At 45.6% G+C, this 21,556-nt stretch overlaps 1 protein-coding gene across 1 annotated transcript in view; it reads right to left on the reverse strand.

Annotated features, from left to right (window-relative positions):
- Positions 1-20,583: 20,583 nt before the first annotated feature.
- LOC119168086 (putative 4-coumarate--CoA ligase 2) overlaps positions 20,584-21,556 on the reverse strand; it is a 76,098-nt gene continuing 75,125 nt past the window's right edge. Inside the window, exon 9 of the mRNA XM_075866116.1 lies at positions 20,584-21,065. Within this exon, the coding sequence (XP_075722231.1) occupies positions 20,938-21,065 (128 nt within the window). The 3' untranslated portion in view covers positions 20,584-20,937. The remainder of the gene's footprint in view (positions 21,066-21,556) is intronic.

Consider the following 21,556-nt stretch of genomic DNA (forward strand, 5'->3'; position numbering starts at 1 on the left):
AATCACCCTCAGTCTATAATTGCATAGTTGACAGTGTGGTAAATGCAGCTAAGCCTTCATTCAAGGAAGCATTGAAAGTTGTTCATGGGCTGCACTTATGCCTTTTGGACCACAGATGTACACCACGCTATAACAGAAAGGAAAGCCCACCTAACTGCTGACAGGCTACGTTACCTACATTGTCGACAACAAACATGCTGCTTAAAAAACTCACCCTGCATGAGCAGACTTACTAGAAAAAATGGAATGAATAAGAAACTACTGCACATGAAAAGCATGGGAGCCGCCTTTAATTAAGTAAGAAGACACGGTTAAGACTGCAGCCGTTTTCGTCTCGAGGATCATAGAAAAAAGTCATTGTTGTGGGATCAGTAATGGCCAGATCTTACAACATTGAAGTGCATGGTGGCGTGATAAGGAGAAAGGAGCACACCTGTGACATGCGCCTCAGCCGTTGTTGTTGTGACCAACGAGAAAAAGAGTGCAGTTGACCAAATGCATCAGTCGTCAGACAGCTGCATAAACGTGTTGCTCCTTCTACGTCTACTACATAGAAAGATGCATGAAGTCATGTGGAGAAATAATGGCATCTCAATAGCAGTTTTGCCTCAGTTTTATGTTTTCTTCCTTGGCCTATTCGAGCAAGGGAATCACAATCGGTAGGTCCATTTGTTCAAGGTCACATACGTCTTACGGTCAAAGTGAAGCTGAAGCCAGGCCTTGTTCAGATGGCAAAAGGACTGCAGTGGTCTGATGTTATTTGTTTTCTGCACAGTGTGCTGTGCAGGCTTGGCATCTCCTTGTTGATATCTCCCAGATTTGATGTGGGGGATATGGCGTGCAAGTTATTGTGCCCTTTCATGATACTGCAATTTATGGTTTAGGTTTTCTTACCAACAACCCAGTGTGTTTAGCATGCCTGCTTTCTTCACGTTGGTGTCTCCTGTGTAAGTTCTGAGTGATCAAAGTTGTGTATTAGTGTGGCCTTTCGTCGCGGTGCAATTTCTTTTTTATATATACTTGCAGACAGTGTGTTCTGCATGCGTCGTGTTTGCTGTTTGTGCCGTGAAAGATAGCTTTAGTAGTAACAGTATAGCACACTTTTTTACGATGGTTCAATTTTTGTCTAATATTTACTTACACACAGTTGTAAAGAAGACATGAAATGCTTTCTTGACCATGTGAATTTCCAACAAATCTTCTAGTGCAGAGCACCTAGAATAGCTGTTTTATTGCATTTTCATCAGCCAGAGATGCTATCAGATACTTGAGTACAGCAAACAGTTGGCAAAGCACTTTCGAACCAGAATGTTCCCCATTTTTGTCCGAAAGCTCCGCATGTCTGTATATTTAATGTGAGTACGACCATCCGCCTGAAGTTTCTGCGATCGACCAGCCTCGTCGAACGTTCGTAGTATTCTAGAGTGTGTGTGTTTTCGCTTCCTCCCGCTTTTTTCTCTCTCATTCCATATTCATTACTTTTATGTCTCCCATCCCCCTTCCCCAGTGCAGGGTAGCAAACCAGATACTTGCTTTCCGGTGAACCTCCCTGCCATTCTTCATACCATATCTCTGTTTCTGTCGAGCGTGATTTACCTTTATTACTATATCCAGTGAAAGCTTTTTCTGTTTGTATCTTTCGCTGAAATCTTTGCATTGCCTTTTATGGACCCCAAAGGAAAGGGCTCTGTGAAACAGCAGTTTTTCTAGCTCCATTGTTCCTATTTGTTTCAGTTCCGTGTTTCTTGCCAATCGTACGGTTGGTTGGAGCTATTGCCTTGCATCATGAAAACATGTAGGCCTCGTTTCAGTAGATATGTTTCTTGTGCGTTTAATCTGAAAGCAGTCTTTAAAACATGATTATGGTGATGCATAATAATTCAGGCATAGTTTGATTTAACAAGTGCTTGCTCACTTCATAATGTAATAGTTCTCATGCTATTTTTACAACCACACAGTAATAACAAAAATATACAGGTACTTTGTATTCTTCAAGTCTGCATGCTTACATGTTGATAAGGAGCCTGCCTACGGCAGGCTTTTTGTAGCCTGGAGGTTTGGGGTCGGAACCCCTTTAACGGGGTCCCAAAAGGCTTGATTTTGCACAGCTCTTTCTTACATATGAATTTACTGTGTTTAATGTATCTAGCTACAGCCATAACAGAGCAACGCAATGCTCTCCACCATTTGATTGTTTTCTTGTGTTGTTTTGTTTTTGCCAATGCAGACACCCTGTGTGCAATGTATAGTGTGGAGCTATAGAGGTCTAGTCAGGTGACTCATGATGTTGTTTTGTGTCTCTTGCTCTATGGCAATTATGTATTGTCAAAGAAATAGATAAATAAAAACACAGGGTACAGCTATATAAAGAAATCAGATTCATAGATGGATAAGTGATTAGTGTATAAAGAACTGTTGTCTGTAGTGTTTGTGCTTCTTCCATCGCTTACTCAACCACAGTAACTAGCCCCTGTTAGAAATTATTCAAATGAATACACGAAATTGGAAATGTTCCCATGTGTGTTATTGGATATTCCAGCGATTATGTTCTCCATGTTGTTTCTACGTTCGCTAATAATCATGGGGTTGATGTCTATATATAATGTTAATGTAATGTGATTATTCGATAGTATTTGCCACATTAAAAGCATCACGTTAGGGCAACGTGACAATTTGAATATTGTCACCTTATCAAAACATCACGTTAGGACAACGTGATTATTGGAATGTTGCTGGAACATTAAAAACACTGTGTAATGGCAACGTGATTCTATAGACGTTGGTGCTATGTTATATTTTACTGTCTAACGTTGCCTCACATTTGTTGAATTTGAACCATGTTGACTCAACCTCTGCGTTACTTGGGCAGCAAGCTATGTCGAAGCGGAAACTGCTTATATGACTGATCGTGTGACCGGCAAACGGAAGTGAGGTCACAGCGATGCATACCAACACTGATAGCGGCGAACAGAGAGTCGGCCGTCGATTAACTGACAAGCAATGACATTTTTACATGTGCTGTCGAATATTACAGCCTTATCACTGGTCGTCGCGCAAGCTCTGTGATAAGCTCGAGCGTTCGCGTGTTGAACACAATCACACCAAAACGAAGTACAATGATCGCGAACCTTCTTGAAGAATGAGGCGCAATTTGCGCTGAGAACCCTAGGCAGACGAAATTTCCGGAGCTTCCCACTACGGGGTGGCTTATAACCATATGGTGGTTTGGGGACATTAAAGCCTACCTTTAAATCAATACGCTGAAAGTTGCCGAAGTTCACAAAAAAGATTCGCATTTCTGAAGGAGGAATAAATTGCAGCACAAACGAAGTGTACTTGTTCATTTTCTAAGAATAAGCACGTACTGTAACCAGACAGATTCGGTAAAGCACGGTCTAGCGGGAATCGCTAATTGTGAAGTCCGATTGGAAATCATCGTCGCAGCCGCTGCCACCACCCTCCTGAAGCGCATCATTCTCGGTTCCGTCGAGCAAGTTGGAACGTCTGGTTTTCTTGAAGCTCTTTCAACAATGCTAGGATGAGCTAGGTTTCACAATACGGTGACACCAGAAGAACTAAGCATGTGCACATGATTGAAAAGGAGTCCTTCAATGACTAGAAGCTTGCCGTTTAGGAAGCGCGCACTATTCTGCTTTCCAGCGTACCGATCGCACCGGTCGTCACGTTGAAGTACGTCCCCTTGAAATGCTTTGCGGTGACACGCTTCCTGTTTCCTTCGGCGAAATTTACATCAGCGAGCTTCAATTTTGCCGTATATATAATTACTGTAGCGAATCGCAAGGAAACCGTCAAAAGGCACTGGCTGGGTGGCAAAACCTAAACTTATGAAATCAACCAAGCAAGCGTTACAGAGTGGACGCAGAGAACGAGAACAGTTGGCGCGACAGGCTCTAGCACACCTCCAATGCAGAAAGTCGTCTGTGCAGTGACATGATCGTGCATTCTCGCAATTATAATGGTGGTAGAGATTGGGAGATTGGGGGAGGCAAACACTCGAGCAGTTGCGGCAACCTGTCTAGAGGTTTGTGCTCGGGTGTGGTATCCTAGGAATTCTAGCTAAGAGGAAGTCCTCGGTAAAGAGGGCTTCGTACTGGCAGCCTGTTTGACTGTGCTCGTTTGCTCGGTAAGGGGCGCACCCGGCCGGAGCATCGAAGTGTCCAAAGGTGCGCCTGCCGGTAAGCGGCCCCGAGTGGGTCGGGGAACAAGAAATATGTGAAGAAAAAAAAGAACAACAACTTGAATAATAAAGTCCAGCGAAGTTGATTTGGGGCAGGCCTCAGCCCCAACCTTGGCATTGGCCACGATCCCTTTGTCACGGGCCACTTTCTACAATTGTTTAATAAGGAACTGAGCGGGGCCTCCTCCCAACGCACATTGTGGTCTGAGAATGCCTCTCCATGGTTTTTCTCTGTTGTGTCATCTAAACTCGATCATTCCCAAAAAATGTGGGCAGGTGTTACCCTGTTATCCAAACTTGGCTTTTTTGTGAAATTTGGCGACGAAAGATAACTGGATTGGGATATGTGTATGTTTGCGAAATGTGCGAGTAAATGCTCAAAAAAGAAATGTGCGGGTAAATATTTTTCATAAATGCTGGCAAAATATTAGGGTTTCACGAGTTATGCGAGAGCGACAATTATGCGCGTAAATACGATATTTTTGTGTGCGAATACTTTGATTTGTTACCGATCGAAAATGCAGTTGCAGCGTCGGTTTAGAGATGAAATTCAGCCAACACTGATGCGGACAGTTTACTAGAATATCGTTGCCTAGAGAAAAAAAATAAACAATATTCGACGATGTACTCGCGTACTTGTCGAACATTACCCTCGACATACAAGCTCTGTGCACCTCAACCAGCAGGAAAGACGAAAAACGGCTAATGTATTTGCCCGTAACAGCTAATAATTTGCCCCAGGTCCTCAGTAATTTTTCCATATTTATATACTGTTTCCACGATGCCAATTTCGAAAGAATGCTGGCATATTCTCCTTAGAGGCTTGTCATATGCGTGGCAGGCAGTAGTTTCCAAGTTATAAAGAGGCAAAGTATAGTTGTGAAAGAAAATTATGTCTCTTGCCAAACTGCGACCTGTGAGGCGGAATCTTGTGTTTTTTATCAGATGTTCAGTGCACAGTGAGAGTTGTGGGACGTGGCAAATTGATAAACAGTACTCGCCTGGTAACATGAAGGTGGCGAGTTCCTATTCAGATGAAACTTTTTTCTAAGGCACTATTTTTTTCCGATATCGGGCGCATTTATTTTGCTTTAGTGGCAGTTAGCCTGACCCGTGATTAGCTTTGTCGCGAAGCGCAAGAAATTTCAGCTTTTCTTTGCTTCAAAGGCGTTGCTGTTCGCGTTACAAGAACGAAATGTTCGCGATCATAAAACCATGATTTTTTTTTACTAAAAGTTATCTTATTGCCTTCACTCATTAAACTTACACCTGATGGGTTGTTTACGCTCGGAGGCGTAAGCTTACGAGACAATTATTTATATTGCTTTGCGGCATCTGTGGTAAGATGCAGGCATTAGCTCGTACTCCGTCCACGAAGGATAGCGTGCCTGACCCTGTACAAAGCACATAAGTGCTAAAGTTGAATAGATTTGGAACCCCACCTGAGTAGCAGAGCGCTCGCAGCCTTTTTACTCTGCCTTCGAGAGCCTTACGAAGGGCCATTCCGTGGAGCTACGTGAAGGTTGCAGTCCATGATGTGTGACCTGGAACAGCGCAAGAGCAGCGCAGAGGTAGAAATTTTGCTTGCTCTTGAATGAATCGGCTGTCATCGTTATTATTTATAACAGTTCTGAGATACGCGACGAGTGCGCTTTCAGCTGTGTCGGTGGGACCGCCGCATCGTGGGTTCTCTGAACGACCCGCCACTGTTAGTGTTTCTGATGGCAGAGCACGACTTGGCTTGTTTGTCTTAGTAGCTACCCAATGAAGATGGGCATTGCGAGAGTATGTCCTCTAAAATAGATAACTTTTTACAACAGTTGCGCGACCTGCTAGTGTAAATATTGGGATACACTTTGTGGAGTATAGACAAACTTGGGTCCGAATTCATCTGTAAAAGTGTAAATGTCAAAGCCTGGAATCTATATTGTTTCTTGCGAAGAAGAGGGTAGATCCACCTAATTAGGCAGAAGGACTGGGAAACCTGACTGTATGTGGGGAGTTGATCTCTGTTCTCTAACGACGTATGATGTGTTATATTGTCACAAGGACACGGGATGCAGGCACGAAACAGGGCGTTTACTTTTAGTACCAAAGGCCGAAAGCACCAACACCAGAGCATGCGCCCACAGAACTACTACATTATTCTTCTCAGAGGCTGGCCCCTATAGTTGCCAGCCTACCTTGCGTCTATTCCCCCTTTTCAAGAGCAACCGTCCGGGTTGCCATGGAGAAAGGTGGTCATGTCAACAAAAAATAACCACACGGTGTTGTAGGTAGTAGGAAAAGTAGTTCAAAGTGTTCATAACTCGCGGGCGTGGTACGGTTTAATTCGTACTACGTGGACTACTTCTGGACATGGACGTCTTCGGCTTAAACTGGTGTCAGAGCTTAGGGGAACTACCTCGTAATTCACGTCACTGAGGCAGCGCACAATTTGGTAAGGGCCAAAGTAGCGTCACAATAGCTTTTCTGAGAGCCCACAATGTCGAACTGGTGTCCACACCCATACGTAGTCACCTGGTTGATAGTTGAAGTTCCTTCGGCCTTAGTTGGAACAGCAAGCGTGGGTATCGGCGAGCGTGGGTTCCGTGCAAGCAGGCGAGATTCCTCGGCTTTCTGTGCGAATTCCTCAACGTTGTCATTTCCGCTGGTGTCCTCGTGCACGGCTAGCATAGCGTCTGACGGTGTTGTGACGCGACGGCCATAAACAAGCTGAAATGGTGTTAGGTCTATGGTCTCTTGCACAGCGATATTATTTTTATTATTTTCCGAATACTGTTAGCCTTTCGGCTGTTGCAGGGGTGGGACATACTAAGAATGACCAACATCAAAACATTCAAATCATACAGCAATTTAAACAGCAACACTTGAACTTGAAAATGTTACATGACATACATTGAAAACACCGGCATTGAGGCTAAATGAAAAACAGTGCAGTTGTAGTAAGCATACAAATTAATTGCAATAAATTAACATAGTAGACCATGCTTACAGAAAAATGTCTTTGAGCCCTTCCTCAAATTTTTCCAGTGAATCACAATGAACCAGTGGTAACGAATGGCAAAGCATTCCACTGACGAATTGTTTTTGGAAAAAAATGAATTCGCATATACATTGACATTATACATTATATTGTATACATTATACATTATAATATATACTATAAGCAAACGTGACGTACGAGAAATTTCACCCCACGTTTTGTGCTCTACATCAGCATACATAGATAGCATGTCGGCCAGTGTTTTGTTTAACCACTCTGTCAAGCCGTTCGTTTGGGGCATGATAAGGTTGGTATGCGTCAGCTTGGCGAACTGTTGCAATAACTCTGCCTAAATGTTGCTCCGCGATCGGTTAGAAAAACAGCAGGTGCACCATGACGCAAAACAATGTCGTCGACGAAGAATCTGTCGAATTCAACTGCAGTTCCCAAGGCACAGCTTTGGTTTCTGCATTGCGAGTCATATAGTCGGTTGCGACAATTATCCACCTAATTTCTGAGGATGACGTAGGGAATGGACCGAGAATTTCATTACCGCTTGCTGAAACAGTGCTGGAGGTGGATCTAAAGGCTGGAGGAAGCCGGTGGGCTTCACGGGTGGAACTTTACGCCTCTGACAATCACGGCAGGTTCAGACGTAGCGCTGAACGAACGAACACAGCTGTGGCCAGTAGTGCTTTTGTTGGATGTGCGCTAAGTCCTAAGAAAGCCTAAGTGACCAGCAGAAGGATCATCGTGGCGCACCTGCAAAATTTCTCCACGCAGTGCCATTGGAACGGCGAGGAGAGAAGTTTTCTGGCTGCTCTCAAGATTTCTATTGTCGAGAGCATTGTTCCGCAGGCAATACGGTATTAATTTATGCGAGAGTGGGCGTGGGACGATAACGTCTTCTCCTTGAAGATGATGGATGACGCGAAGTAGCTTGGTGTCCTCTCGTTGAAGTTCAGCCATCCGTACCACATCGATGATGCCAAGAAACGGTAAATCTTGTTAAGTGTCGGGTGATGTCGGGAAACTAGGAGCACGAGACAGGCAGTCAGCATCTGTATGCTTATGTCATGATCGGTAGACCACCGTTTTGTCGTACTCTTGAAGGCGAAGGCTCCAGCGGGCGAAGCGGCCTGATGGATCTCGTAGATTGACAAGACAACAGAGCGAATAGTGGTCAATGACCGCTCAAAATGGCTGCACCGTATAGGTAGGGTCGAAACTTGCTAATGGCCCAAATGACTGCTAGGCAGTCTTTTTCGGTGGTAGTGTAGTTAGCCTCTGCCTTATTGATACTGCGGCTCGTGTAAGCGGTCAGATGCTCTACGCCGTCCTGTCATTGAACTAGAATGACCTCGATTCCTACATTGCTGGCGTCTATGTGAGTATCAGTGTCGCCAGTGTCGTCAAAATGTGTCTGTAGTCGATTAAGTAGCTCAACAAAGGCTTGTTTTTGTTCTTTTATCCATACGAGGGACACATCTTGCCATGTCAGTCTTGTAAGGGGTTCCGCAGTTTTCCAAACTTCTTCGACAAAACAGCGGTTGTAGGCACAAAGTACGAGAAATTGCTGAACAGCCTTCTTGTCTCCAGGACGAGGGGACTCGGCCACAGCAGCCAACGTCTCCGGATATGGTCGAACACCCCCCGCGCACCCACGAAGTTGCCCTTTTCGAACTTGTGAGTAAGGTTTGCTCTCCCTATTGCAGTGAGAACATTTTTTAGCCTTGAAAGTTGTTCCTCAAACGTGCTTGAAAACACATCATCTAAGTATACAAGACTCGTCTGTCCTTTTAGTCTATCGAGTACAGTGTCCACCATGCGTAGAAATGTGGTGGGAGTGGAACAGTGACCAAAAGGGAACACTTTAAATTCGTAGAGCCCGTCGGGAGTCGTGAACGCAGTTTTTCATGGTCACCCTCGTCAACTTCAATTTGCGAGTACCCTTCCTTGAGACGTAATGCTGTAAAAAACTTGGCATGTCGTAGACAGTCTAAGGCGTCATCAATCCATGGCAGGGGGTAAACGTCACGTTTTGTAACTGTGTTAAGCCATCGGTAGTCGACGCAGAAGTGTATTGTGTTTTTTTTTACTAGGCCAACAGGTGACGCCCACGGACTTGTCGAGGGTTGAACGACGTCCTCACATTTCTTGAATTTGACGCTTAATCACCTCTCTTTCCTTTGGGGACGCGCGGTATAGTTGTTGGCAAACAGGCTGCGCCGACTCATCGGTAAGACTGCGCTGTTTTGTAACGGTAGTACTTTGAACTCTCGGCGTTGTTAAGCAGTCCGAGTATTCCGTCACAAAGTTTAGCAGCTGCTCTTTTCGTGAATCTGGAAAGTCTGAATTAACGTGAATGCGGCTGCCCCGGTCACAATAAGCTTTTGCATCCGGTGAGGTCATATCGAATGTGCAGACATAAGAAATGTCGGTGATTGCGCTGAGGGAAGCTACAGTGGTGCATTTAAGGACGTGCGGAAACTCATTGCCGAAGTTGGGCAGCAAAACTCGAGATAATTTATTCTCTAACCAAACAAGGCCTCGGGCTATACAAATTTCTCGCTTGTGCAGCAGCGGCATATTGTCCTCTGCGATACCTTCATAGTTGTTGAATTCATCGAAAGCGCTGCAGTTTACTTAGTTCAACAAGCTACTCTACGGCTGTAACGTGACGTCATCGTCGACAATACTCGAAGCACTGACGTAACTGTCGTGAGGGTTGCGCACTAAAGCTGTGCCGTGGAAAACGTCACTTGGGACTCTTGCAAATCAATTGCGGCTCCGTAATCATGCAGTAAGTTCAGTCCGAAAATTAGGTCCCTCTAGCATCTCGGCAGGATTACAAAATCTCCGAGATACGTAATTCCTTGAATACTGACTCGCGCTGTGCGTCGTCCCACCGAGGTGAGAAGATGGCCTCCTGCCGTACGTATCTGGGGCCCAGCCCACTATGTAGAAACCTTCTTCAGCCTGCAGGCAAGACCCATGCTCATAACAAAATTTCTGCTTCAGTGTCGATTAGCGCCTTTACTTCTTCGTCATTCACGGCTACCGCAATGTTTGATGTTACCACTTTTTGTACCACGTTTGACTGCATCTGTACATCTCTTTGCTGCCGTCGCTGTCATCGTAGTGGAGGATCTTCCGTAGAGCCAGCGTCAGCGGCCTCACCTCCGGAGTTCGCTGAACTTAATTGTTCCAACTTGCAGGACTGGGTGAGCGGCGTCTCGGAGCGCTGCTCGGTGACCTGTAGCGAGCAGGTGACAACGAGCGGGGCTCGTGGGACCAATCTTCGATATTGCGACGTTTCGAGATGAAACTCTAATTTCAGTGATTGTTTGCCAGGTCATGGACGAGGGGCATTAGCCAAAAATACACGAAGACCTAAACAGCGGTATGGACATGTTCGGTAGAGGTGTCCGGCTTCCCCGCAGTGGAAACAAAGGGGCCTTTGGTTGGGTATACGCCAAATGTCCCTCTTTTGCGGACGTGCTTCGGCGATTAACGGCAAGCTGCGATGACGGAAGACTACCTCCAATTGCTGAGCGCGTCGCTCATTGGGTAAAACACGCTGGGTGAACTGCACGATGAATGACGTCACACTGCTTTTGCGTAGCTCATTTAGACGCAGTGCCACTGTTGTGGCACCTCGGACTGTTGGGGCGCGTGAATGACTTGCCGTAGCTCTGCGCGTATCATCTACGCAACGGAGAGCTTCTCTACAGGTGAAACAGTCACCTGCATCTTTTATAGCTCCTCCTTGATGAGAGCTCTCATGATTTCTTGCATCGCGCTGATGCTATTGCCGAGTGTGACAGAAGTGACCTCACTTGGATGTGCACCGCGCTTATACTGCCTGGCACGCTGTTGAAGGGCCCTCTTCATGGTAATGGCTTCCTCATAGAACTTCGGAAGTGTCACAGGCGAGTTGTGAATCAGGCCGGCCAAAATCTCTTCTTGAACACCATGCAATATGTGCCGAACTTTCTTGGATTCGATCACAGAGGGCTCCACACGCCTGAATAGCTGATCCATGTCTTCAATGCTGGTCCTCAGCCTTTCGTTAGGGCCTTGAACACGCACCTCTAAAACACGCTCCGCTGTCTCTTTCCTGTCCTCTCGGGCAAAGGCCTTGAGGAACTACCGGGTAAAATCATCCCATGATGCAAGCGTTGCTTCGTGGTTTTCAAACCACGTTTTCGCGGAGTCCTCGAGAAGGCAGTACACATAGCGCAGCTTACGCTCTTAAGTCCAATCGTCGGTGACGGCGAGCTGGTCGAAACGCTCGAGCCAGTCGTCGGCATCTTCAAAAGCAGCTCCGTGAAATGTCTTCGGCGTCTTGATTTGGTATACAACTAGGTGCGCTGGCGCTGGCGCGGTGAGGTTAGAGGATGTTTGGTTCATAGTTCTTTGACGTTCAGGCAGCAAACCGTGCTGTAGTTCAATTCCCTGGAGACGACGACTAGAACGTATATGCACAAGAGTAAGCTCGGCTGAGCTACTCGATGGGCTTTCGTCAGGGGTGCTCTCTGGGGACCGTATGATCTACTGTAACCTGCACTTCCGCAAGAAAATGTCACAAGAACACAGGGACGCAGGCACAAAACAGGGCGTTCAGTTTTGGTACCAAAGACCAAAGGCACCAACACTAAAGCATACGCCCACAGAACTACTTCGTTGTTCTCCTCAGAGGCTGGCCACTATAGTTGCCAGCCTACCTTGCGTTAATATTTACCTTGGCGTGCGTGTGTGTGCGTTATAAACTTCACCTTCAATACATTGCAAAGCATTTTTTGTAATACAACCGAGTCATTTATGAAGCTTTAGAGCCTGTATACTAGACAAACTGACAATAGTGTAAACGGGATGAAAAAGTAGCATTGTATATGAAATTTTTTTTTGCCTCACAGGTACTAATTTCTGACATCAATGCATCACACTTAAAACTTTACAAAGTGTGCGACTAGTGTGGCCAGTATGATGATTCCATGCCATGTGTTTGTGAAATTCGACGCCGGAAGTTTTAACTGTTTGAGAAAGAATAATTTAGACATCATTGGGTCTTACTTTGCGAGAAGTTTCAAATAATTTTATTCCGCACAGAACACTAAAGCTTCACTTTTAGAGCAAAGGATATGTATAAAATATGTCACAGTCAAGGGATATATATTATTTAGTATTTTATTCGCAGAAACATTCAGGTCATTGGCAGTTTGTCCAAAATATACTTGTATTGTCCGCATAGATCACGTATTCTACAGAGCTGCCAACACGTATAATATTATTGATAAAATATTAGGTATTAGAGGTCCCAAATTGCTACCTAGAAGGTACACCATTCCTAAGGTTCATGGCTCAAAATAGCTCTTGGTTTTTTTATACATATTGTGTGCGATTTGATAAGTACCACGAACGTACCTCGAACGCCACAACATTAAAGGTGTTTCAGCATAATATTGATACGTGTATGAAACTGTCGCCCCGACACAGCTGAATTGGCACCCAAATGAAGAAGACGACAACGTGGTTGTTGTGGTTTGGACTCTCGAGCTTCTCCCGTTGGCCTGCTTGCCTGCGCGCTCTCTAAGCCGTTAGCAAGACCAGCTCTCGGTGAGTAAATCTTCCCCGTAACATCTTTTGGTGGAAGGTGCGGGGTCTACACACAACCCGGCTCTGGAACTCCGCAGTGGACGCCAGCATTTTACAGCCGCGATGCCTGAAACCGGCACTCAGGCCTCGCCATCCACGCCGGCTCCATCACCTGTGATTCCCCCCCCCCCCCCCCATCTTCTCGACCCTGGCACGTTTTCCGGGACGGACAGCATGGACGTCGAGGAATGGCTCGCATTATTCGAGCGCGTCAGCAAGCACTAAAGCACTACAGGTGGGACGAAACGCTTAAGCTGGCAGATATTCTATTCTACCTACGGGGTACAGCACGCGCCTGGTATGAGACGCACGAAGAACTAACCAGCTGGGACACATGCAAGCGAAACCTTCGCGATTTGTTCGGTCGGTCAGTTGCTCGTCAGATGGCAGCCAGGCAGGAACTCGCGTCGCGTATTCAATCATCGACGGAGTCGTACGTCACGTACATTCAAGACGTACTGGCACTGTATCGGAAGACTGACAAAAACATGTCCGAGGCGGACAAGTTTAGCAACGTGTTGAAAGGCATTGCTGATGATGCTTTCAACATACTAATGTGCAAGAACTGCCCCACTGTCGATTCCATCATATCTGAATGCCGACGATTTGAACAAGCTAAAAGCAGGCTAATAAACCACCACGTCACGAGACTACCAAACACTGCTGCGACTTCATCTTGCGAGGATTCTGCAGCGCCCCGTTCACTTGAGCCTCCTGCCAATATCGCAAGGATTGTTCGCCAGGAGCTGGAAGCCATGGCACCTGCTTCCTATCAGCCCCCTGCGCAAGACAACTGGGCAACAGTCTCGCTTATTCAAGCCGTCGTACGTCAGGAGTTTGCTAACCTGGGCGTCCAGGTTCCCCAGCCCGCCAGGCTTATGCCGCAGCCCATGAGCACTCCCGTCCACAACGCTGGCCACCACTCTGCTCCACTTGTCGCTGCGGCAGCTGCGACTCCTTAATTTCCACCGCGCTACCAAAATCCATCTGAATGGCGCACGCACGATGATCGACCCATCTGCTTTTTTTGCTCACGAGTTGGGCACATCTCCCCCCATTGCCGCAACAGGTGGTATTTTGGGCCAAGCTTTCCTAATGTCGACCGCCGTCAGGACCGAGGACACTATTCGCAACCCGGTTTTCCGGATGACCATAATCAGGACCCTTCAGCTCACCGTTCATCTCCACGCTCCGAACCGTCGTACGCTGACGTTGTCGCCCAAAGAAACTGGTCTAGCCGCTCGCCGTCACCTCAGGGTCGGCCGTTACGCTCCCCTCAACGCCGCCGCTCTCCGTCACCGGCTTATTCTGGCCATTCTTTGGGAAACTGACGAGTGCAGCTCCTGGAGTTGGCGCTGCGTTGACGACTTGGAACGAAAACCCTCAACCGGCTACAAATTCTAGATGCAATTTACTTCGGGTGTTCGTTGATGGCCATGCCGTTACTTCTCTAATTAACACTGGTGCCCAAGTATCTTTTATGAGTTCTACACTTCGATCTCGCCTGAAAAAGGTTCTCACACCGGCTATGTTCTCTACCGTTCGAGTTGCAAACGGAAGTCGAACATCGGTGCTTGGTATGTGCACTGCCCGCGTTACTGTTGCTGCCCACCACACTTCCGTTCTCTTCGCAGTCCTCGTAGCTTGCCCACAAGACGTCATCCTTGGAATTTACTTCTTAACCGCCCACTCCGCCCTCATTGATTGTTCTACCAGTCTTAAGGCTCGAATTGCCTTTGTGCACCGATTTCACTCCTCCAAGTCGCTCTAGGCTACGATCCATGGAGTCTCTACGGCATTCACCCCAGGCTGCTATGCACATTCCTCTTTCGCCCTTCCCGTCCGTTCCTGATGAAGACTATCTGGTGGCTCCTCTCATTGATTTGACCCTTATACACCACATCGCACTACCACATACTATAGTGGTTGTTGCTGACAACACGGTGCTACTTCCAGTTCTGAACTTTTCTACGTCGACCCAAGTTCTTCCCCAAGGCATAACTTTAGCCGATCTTTCCACCCTTGATGAATGTTCGATTTGTTCTTTTACCCCTGACACTAAGACCATGGCGAAACCTGTCATCACATCGCAATAAAAGGCGTTCCTCGACAAATTATATCCAGCGACCTCTTACCTTCCCAAGTTGCAGCGCTCCGGGGTGTTCTATTTTCTTACCTGGATATCTTTGACGTCGACGACCGTCCCCTGGGCCACACAAGTGCCGTAACCCACCGCATCGACACCGGCGACGCTAGTCCACTCCTCAAACGCCCTTATCGCGTGTCACATGCTGAGCGCCAACTTACACAGACGGAGGTCGAGAAAATGCTGAATAAAGACGTCATTGAGCCTTCACCGAGTCCTTGGGCATCCCCTGTGGTCTTAGTTAAAAAGAAGTACAACACCTGGCGCTGTTGTGTCAACTATCGCCACCTGAATCGGATCACCAAGAAGGACGTTTATCCTTTACCCTGAATCGATTATGCGCTCGACTGCCTCCACGGCGCCAACTATTTCTCGTTCCTCGACCTTCGATGTGGATACTGGCAAATTTCGGTCAACGACCGCGACCGCGAGAAGACAGCATTCATCACACCCGACGGCCTTTACCAATTCAGGGTCATGCTTTTTGGGTTGTGCAATACCCCGGCTACTTTTGAGCGTATGATGGACTTTCTTCTTCGCGGTTTCAAATGGTCGACCTGCCTTTGCTATCTGGATGATGTAATCGTTTTCTCGCCCTCCTTCGAAGGCCACCTGTCTCGTCCCTCTGCAATTTTCGACGTTTTTTGTTGCACTGGTCCCCAACTGATTTCTTCGAAATGCTCATTTGGACGCCGGCAGATTAAACTACTCGGTCACCTTGTTGACGCTACTGGTGTTCAACCCGACCCTCACAAAGTTTGTGCAGTCCGAGAATTTCCGGTTCTGCGTTCCACAGAAGAAGTTCGCAGTTTTATTGGGCTCTGCTCATATTTCCGCCGCTTTGTTTTCAACTTCGCGGATATTTCTAGGCCCCTCACGAATCTCCTCAAAAAGAATGTGGCCTTTTCTTGGGGAAGGGACCAAGAACATTCCTTCGCGTCGCTAATTACCGCCCTCACGTCACCACCTGTGTTGGTTCATTTTGATCCAGCGGCTCGAACAGAGCTTCGCACCGATGCAAGCGGCCATGGCATTGGTGCTGTACTCGCTCAGATACAGAATGGACCAACCTTGTGATAGCCTACGCTAGCCGCCTTTTGTCGCAAGCGGAACAAAATTATTCCATCACTGAGCGGGAATGCTTAAGCCTCGTTGGGCTATTGCGAAATTCCGTCTGTACTTATACGGACGTCCGTTTGCAGTCATCATGAACCATCATGCGCTTTGCTGGCTGTCGACGCTTAAGGACCCTACAGGAAGACTCGGCCGATGGGCACTTCAATTACTGGAGTACACGTTCTCGGTTGTTTACAAATCTGCAAAGCTGCACAGCGATGCTGACTGCTTATCCCGGCACCCCGTTGATCTACCTAGCTCCACTGATTTGGAATCCGATGCCGGCGTTTTAGCCATCACTGAGTTTCTGAACGTGGCCGACGAACAGCGCCGAGATCAATCGCTGCTCACCATCATTGACCACCTTCGATTGCGTTATGCTGACCCTTCTCTTAGCAGATACCTACTTCAAGACCACGTTTTGTACCCCGCAACTTACACCCCGATGGCGCGGAACTTTTACTCGTCGTACCGCATCACCTGCGAAAGGATGTTCTGCGACAATTTCACGACGCTCCAACTTCTGGACATCTAGGAGTCTCCAGAACTTACGACCACATTTGACGACGAGTATTCTGGAAGGGCCTCTACCGCTCTGTTCGCCGTTACGTCGCATCATGCTACCTCTGCCAGCACCGAAAGAAGCCTACGACTCCCCTCCGATCTACTAGATCTACTCCGATCTTGTGCTACCCGTCACAACTTCACCACATCTTACCACCCTAGACTAACGGCCTTACGGAGCGCCTAAACCGCACATTGATAGGCATGCTTGCCATGTACGTATCTACCGACCACACTGATTGGGACATAGCTCTTCCATTTGTAACCTTTGTCTATAACTCGTCGCGTCATGAAACAGCGGGCTACTCCCCTTTTTATCTACTCTTCGGACGTCATCCCTTACGGCCCTTCGACACACTGCTTTTATCAGGCCACCCATCCTCCACTTCGTACGCTCAGGATGCGATCACCCGGGCCCTCACGGCACGCGCGGTAGCACGCGCTCGGTTATCGTCGTCGCAGACAGCACAGAAGTCCCTTTATGACCATCGACATAGAGATGCCGTTTTTTTCTGCGGGATCCCTTGTTCTCCTGTGGCTCCCATCTCGACGTGTTGGCCTCTGCGAGAAACTACTATCGCGATACGCTGGGCCCTACCGAGTCATTCGTCAGGTCACACCTGTGACTTACAAGATTGCCGCTACCACAAACTCATCAGCTTATGCACCCAGAACGGAAGTAGTCCACGTTTCTCGTCTCAAGCCCTACAACGCCGACTCGCTCATTTAACAGGCACCGAGACGGTGCCTTACGGGCCGAGGTGATGATACGTGTATGGAACTGTCGCCCCGACACAGCTGAATTGGCACCCAAATGAAGAAGACGACAACGTGGTTGTTGTGGGTTGGACTCTCGAGCTTCTCCCGTTGGCCTGCTTGACTGTGCGCTCTCTAAGCCGTTAGCAAGACCAGCTCTCAGTGAATAAATCTTCCCCGTAACAATATCACGGTTTATCCTGTCGAAAGCTTTGGAGGAATTCAGGAATATTTGTAGCATAAGTTTTTTTTGCTTACATGATTTCGAGAATCAAGTTCTTTCGGTATAGAAAGGCACTTTCGGTTGAGAGGCCGGGCTGAAAACCAATCTATGATAACGTAATAGTGTTGTGTTTGTCGAAGAAAGTGCACAGCTGAGCGAAAGTATGTCTTTCACATCCCTTAGAGAAAATTGGCGAAATTGAGATGAGTCGGCAGTAACTTGCTTTTATCCCCACGTTTATATATAACTGTTACCTCAGCGTTTCTCATCATCTAAGGAAACAACCCAGTGGTGAACACAACATTACAAATATGAACTAAGCATGCACATACGAGATCTAAAATAAGTATTATCGGTTTTAAATTGGAACCATTCATGTCCTCGCTTTTACTCGTCTTGAAATTATGAAAAAAGGTGATGACCTCTTGCGTGTCTGTAGGATTACTGAATTAGCTAAAGAAGTAGAATACTGAATTAGCTAAAGCAGGAGGCAAATAACCTAATGACTCGAAATTATGACTACTGTCAACCAGTGAGTTAAAGTACCAAATAAATTATTTGATAGTACTGCGCCTCTGCATAATTCCTTAATATTCATCAGCTCATTAGTATCATTAGTCCCTTATTTAGTAGATATAATAGCAATTAGTGTGTTTCTTATTTGCTTAATATAAGCCACACAGTCGGAATACCTTGAAGTGGTAATCACGTATGTCTTGTTTTTGTAGTTTTGTCAGTTTATTTCAGTATACATTAGACGCTTCGAATTTATCGGGGTCTCGCTTTCTCAGAAATGCTTCAAACAACTTATTTTTTTTTTCAAACATATAGAGCATGGAAGAAGAAATTCAAGACAAATGAGCCCGTTTTGTTCTCTTCAAGGCCTTATAAGTAAAATGTTTTTACACAGAGCATAGCGTATCAACAAAAAGATCATAAGCAAGATCGGCAGAAGAACTAATTTGAATTTTGTTATAATTTAGAGTTCTGATTTTCTCTGTAAAAGATAGCGTTTGTAGATAACTTTGCTAAAAATAATGACAGGAAGAATCATACTTCTGACTCTGGGAGTATTTTCTAGAAATAGATATTCGAGTAACTGATCACTTAATGGAGCTCACAGGACGCCTGTTTGTATCGAATAGCTTGTACTATTGTGATAAACAAGCCTAATATAGAAGGGGTATCAGTTATACGTGTTGGAACGGTAATTGCATTTTAAAGAAAAAGAAAGCAAGCAGGTTTGAATGCCTCGTCTGTTAACGTGTATTTCTTCACAAAACCATGTTAAGATTACCTACCAGCACCAATGTGTAAATGTTTTGGTTTAGAATGGTAAATAGGTTTGCTAAATATAGAATAGCTGATTCAATATTGACACGTGGTGGCCTGTACATTACAACAAAAGTATAGCTTTGATATTGTAAGGCTAACGCCTCAAGGTCATGATGCGCAGAGACAGATCTTCGTAAGACAGATGCTTCGGCTACTTGGTGATTGGGAATCAACATATTTGCACAGCGCAGGACTACGAGTAGTTACGACGTAACTACAGAAGAAGAAGAAGAGACGAGTAGTTACGTCGTAAATACTCGTAGTCTTGCGCTGTGCAAATATGTTTATTTCCAGATTTTCATGATGCTCATACGTTATTCCAGCTTTGACATGTAAGCACAGACCACAACCAATTTTCAAATACCTATCTTGGTATACTGCATTATATCCGTCGATACAAAACACGTCTGTTTCACTAAGCTACCAAGTTTAAGTCCTTGCTCGAATGGAGATTAAGAATTTGAACTCATCGAGAGACAACACAAAGTTTTCTTCTTTGAGACAATCTGATTGCATTTTAATATGAAAAAATGTCAGGGGATGCTCTTGAGGGCCGCTTACATACGAGGTGAATTCAGATACACTGGAATACGTCAGCCTGCCTCACAGCGGAAACATATATATATTGTTAAGCTAGACCAATCTAGCCAGAACCGCTTCAGAACTTAGATCTAACATGTAAAATAGGTGTCCTGTCTGCCTTCCGCATGAACATTCTGACCTGGGATACCCATACATATTTTTATTCTTTTTCACGCCTTGGTAGCCGCGTATTACTAAGAAAAACCTTCATTTTCATACACATGTGTTTATTTCTATACACAGGGTTACTCTTTCAAAACCCAGACGAGCACTGCTTAGTCTAGTACTTTTAGCCACTGCTAGCATGCTGTCTCACGCTGTTCTTGTGAAGAAACGAACGATCACATTTGATTTTTTTCTATCTTCTGTCAGTACATAGCGGGCGACGTCGATGTCGTTTTCGGAGATATTGGTTCCTAAGGACTTGGCGATGTTTTCGGCAGTTTGCTCCAGGATTTCTTTTTCGATTAGAAGCAATCCTTGGATTTCAATAATATATTTTTGCTGCATTGTTTCAGCTTAACAACTTTCCGTCTAGCTTCTATCAGGTCTAACTGCAGTTCTTCCCTTTCCTTCCTACACTGCGCACTCTCAGCCTTGACTACATCAATCTCCTGGCAAAATGCTTCCACGTTAGTCCTAAAGAGCTGAAAGCTCTCATTCATAAAGGCAATCGAGTCTCGAAAACTTCTAAGTTCAGTGACTATTTTAGTGTTCGAGGAAGCGACCTTTGCAAGCTCACATTTAGCTTCAGTCGAGACCATGCCAAGTTTTCGCACTGAATTGCCTAGAAACTTTATAACTTCTTTCATGCTAATAGGCGGCCTTTCAGCGAAGACCATTGCATGCTGCCCATGTTGCCAAACGTTTATTTCACGTGGTTTGAAGCACTTTCGAGTAAGAATTGCGTTGTGTGTGATGTAAGCAGGACACCACATATTGATATCCCAAAAATGTCTTTGGAACTTTTTTATTCAAACGCAAAAGCTTTCGATGCCTTGTGCACAGTAAATAATCACCATTGGTGGCGTTAGCCTAGTTGGAATTGTCGTCAGCAAGGGAAACAAAGTAAAAGTCGTCCCCGCTATAAAACTTTACGCACTGCTTAATTTTGACGTTCTCATGACGTTAATATGAGTTCACATTATGACAGCACATGGCATAGTCGCTTCATCAAAAGTGGCCCGATCGCAAAAGCCATGCAAAGGAACCTGAGCTGAAGAAAGCTTTCGGATGTAAAATAGAATGAATGCACTGACGCCATGAAAACAAAGGCGAAGATGTCTCTCGCCTAAGATTGGTCTTAGGCTAATTCACAAAGAAACTCGCCCGTTTCTTGTTTATATTTATTTGACGATGCTATCAAAGGGTTATTAGTACACCTTAGAATTCTCATACATAAGCTTTAGTTGATGCTTGAGGACTTTGCCGTTTGGGTTCCTTGGCAAGCGGTCCACAAACAGCAGGCCTCCATAGAGATGCTTGAATTTTTCAGTTTTGCCTGCAACAGATTGTAGAGAGTTTAAATAACGTTAAATAGTTATGCTCTGTTATTTTATGAATAGCCTTGATCATTGCCTAAGTAAGATAACGGGAAGCATCAACTTTGGTGTGTTTTTCAGAGTAGGTGAAAAAAATGCGTTGATCATGAAGACTAATAGCGACCACGCACGGAAACTGCGCTTGTTCCTTTAACAGGCGTCATGAATTGTGGGCAGTTATACGCAATGTTTTGGAATATGGAAAGATGTTTCTACTTTCTTTAAAACAACTTTTGCGAGACTAATGGTGCTAGAATGTGTTACAGATTTTGTTGCCAAAATTAATTTGTGAATTTAACAAGCAAGATAGTTTTCCCAGCTGCAAAAGTTTTTGTGTGTGCAAAAAACAAAACCTAATTTTATTCTTTATGAACACCTATGGGTATTGAAAATGTGCCAAATAACTCTGCTGCCCGCTTGTTCACTTAAAATGAAGAACGCAACAGATAAC

This window comes from Rhipicephalus microplus, chromosome 6 (genome assembly GCF_043290135.1).
Source record: "Rhipicephalus microplus isolate Deutch F79 chromosome 6, USDA_Rmic, whole genome shotgun sequence".
In the NCBI taxonomy this organism is placed as follows: Eukaryota; Metazoa; Arthropoda; class Arachnida; order Ixodida; family Ixodidae; genus Rhipicephalus; species Rhipicephalus microplus.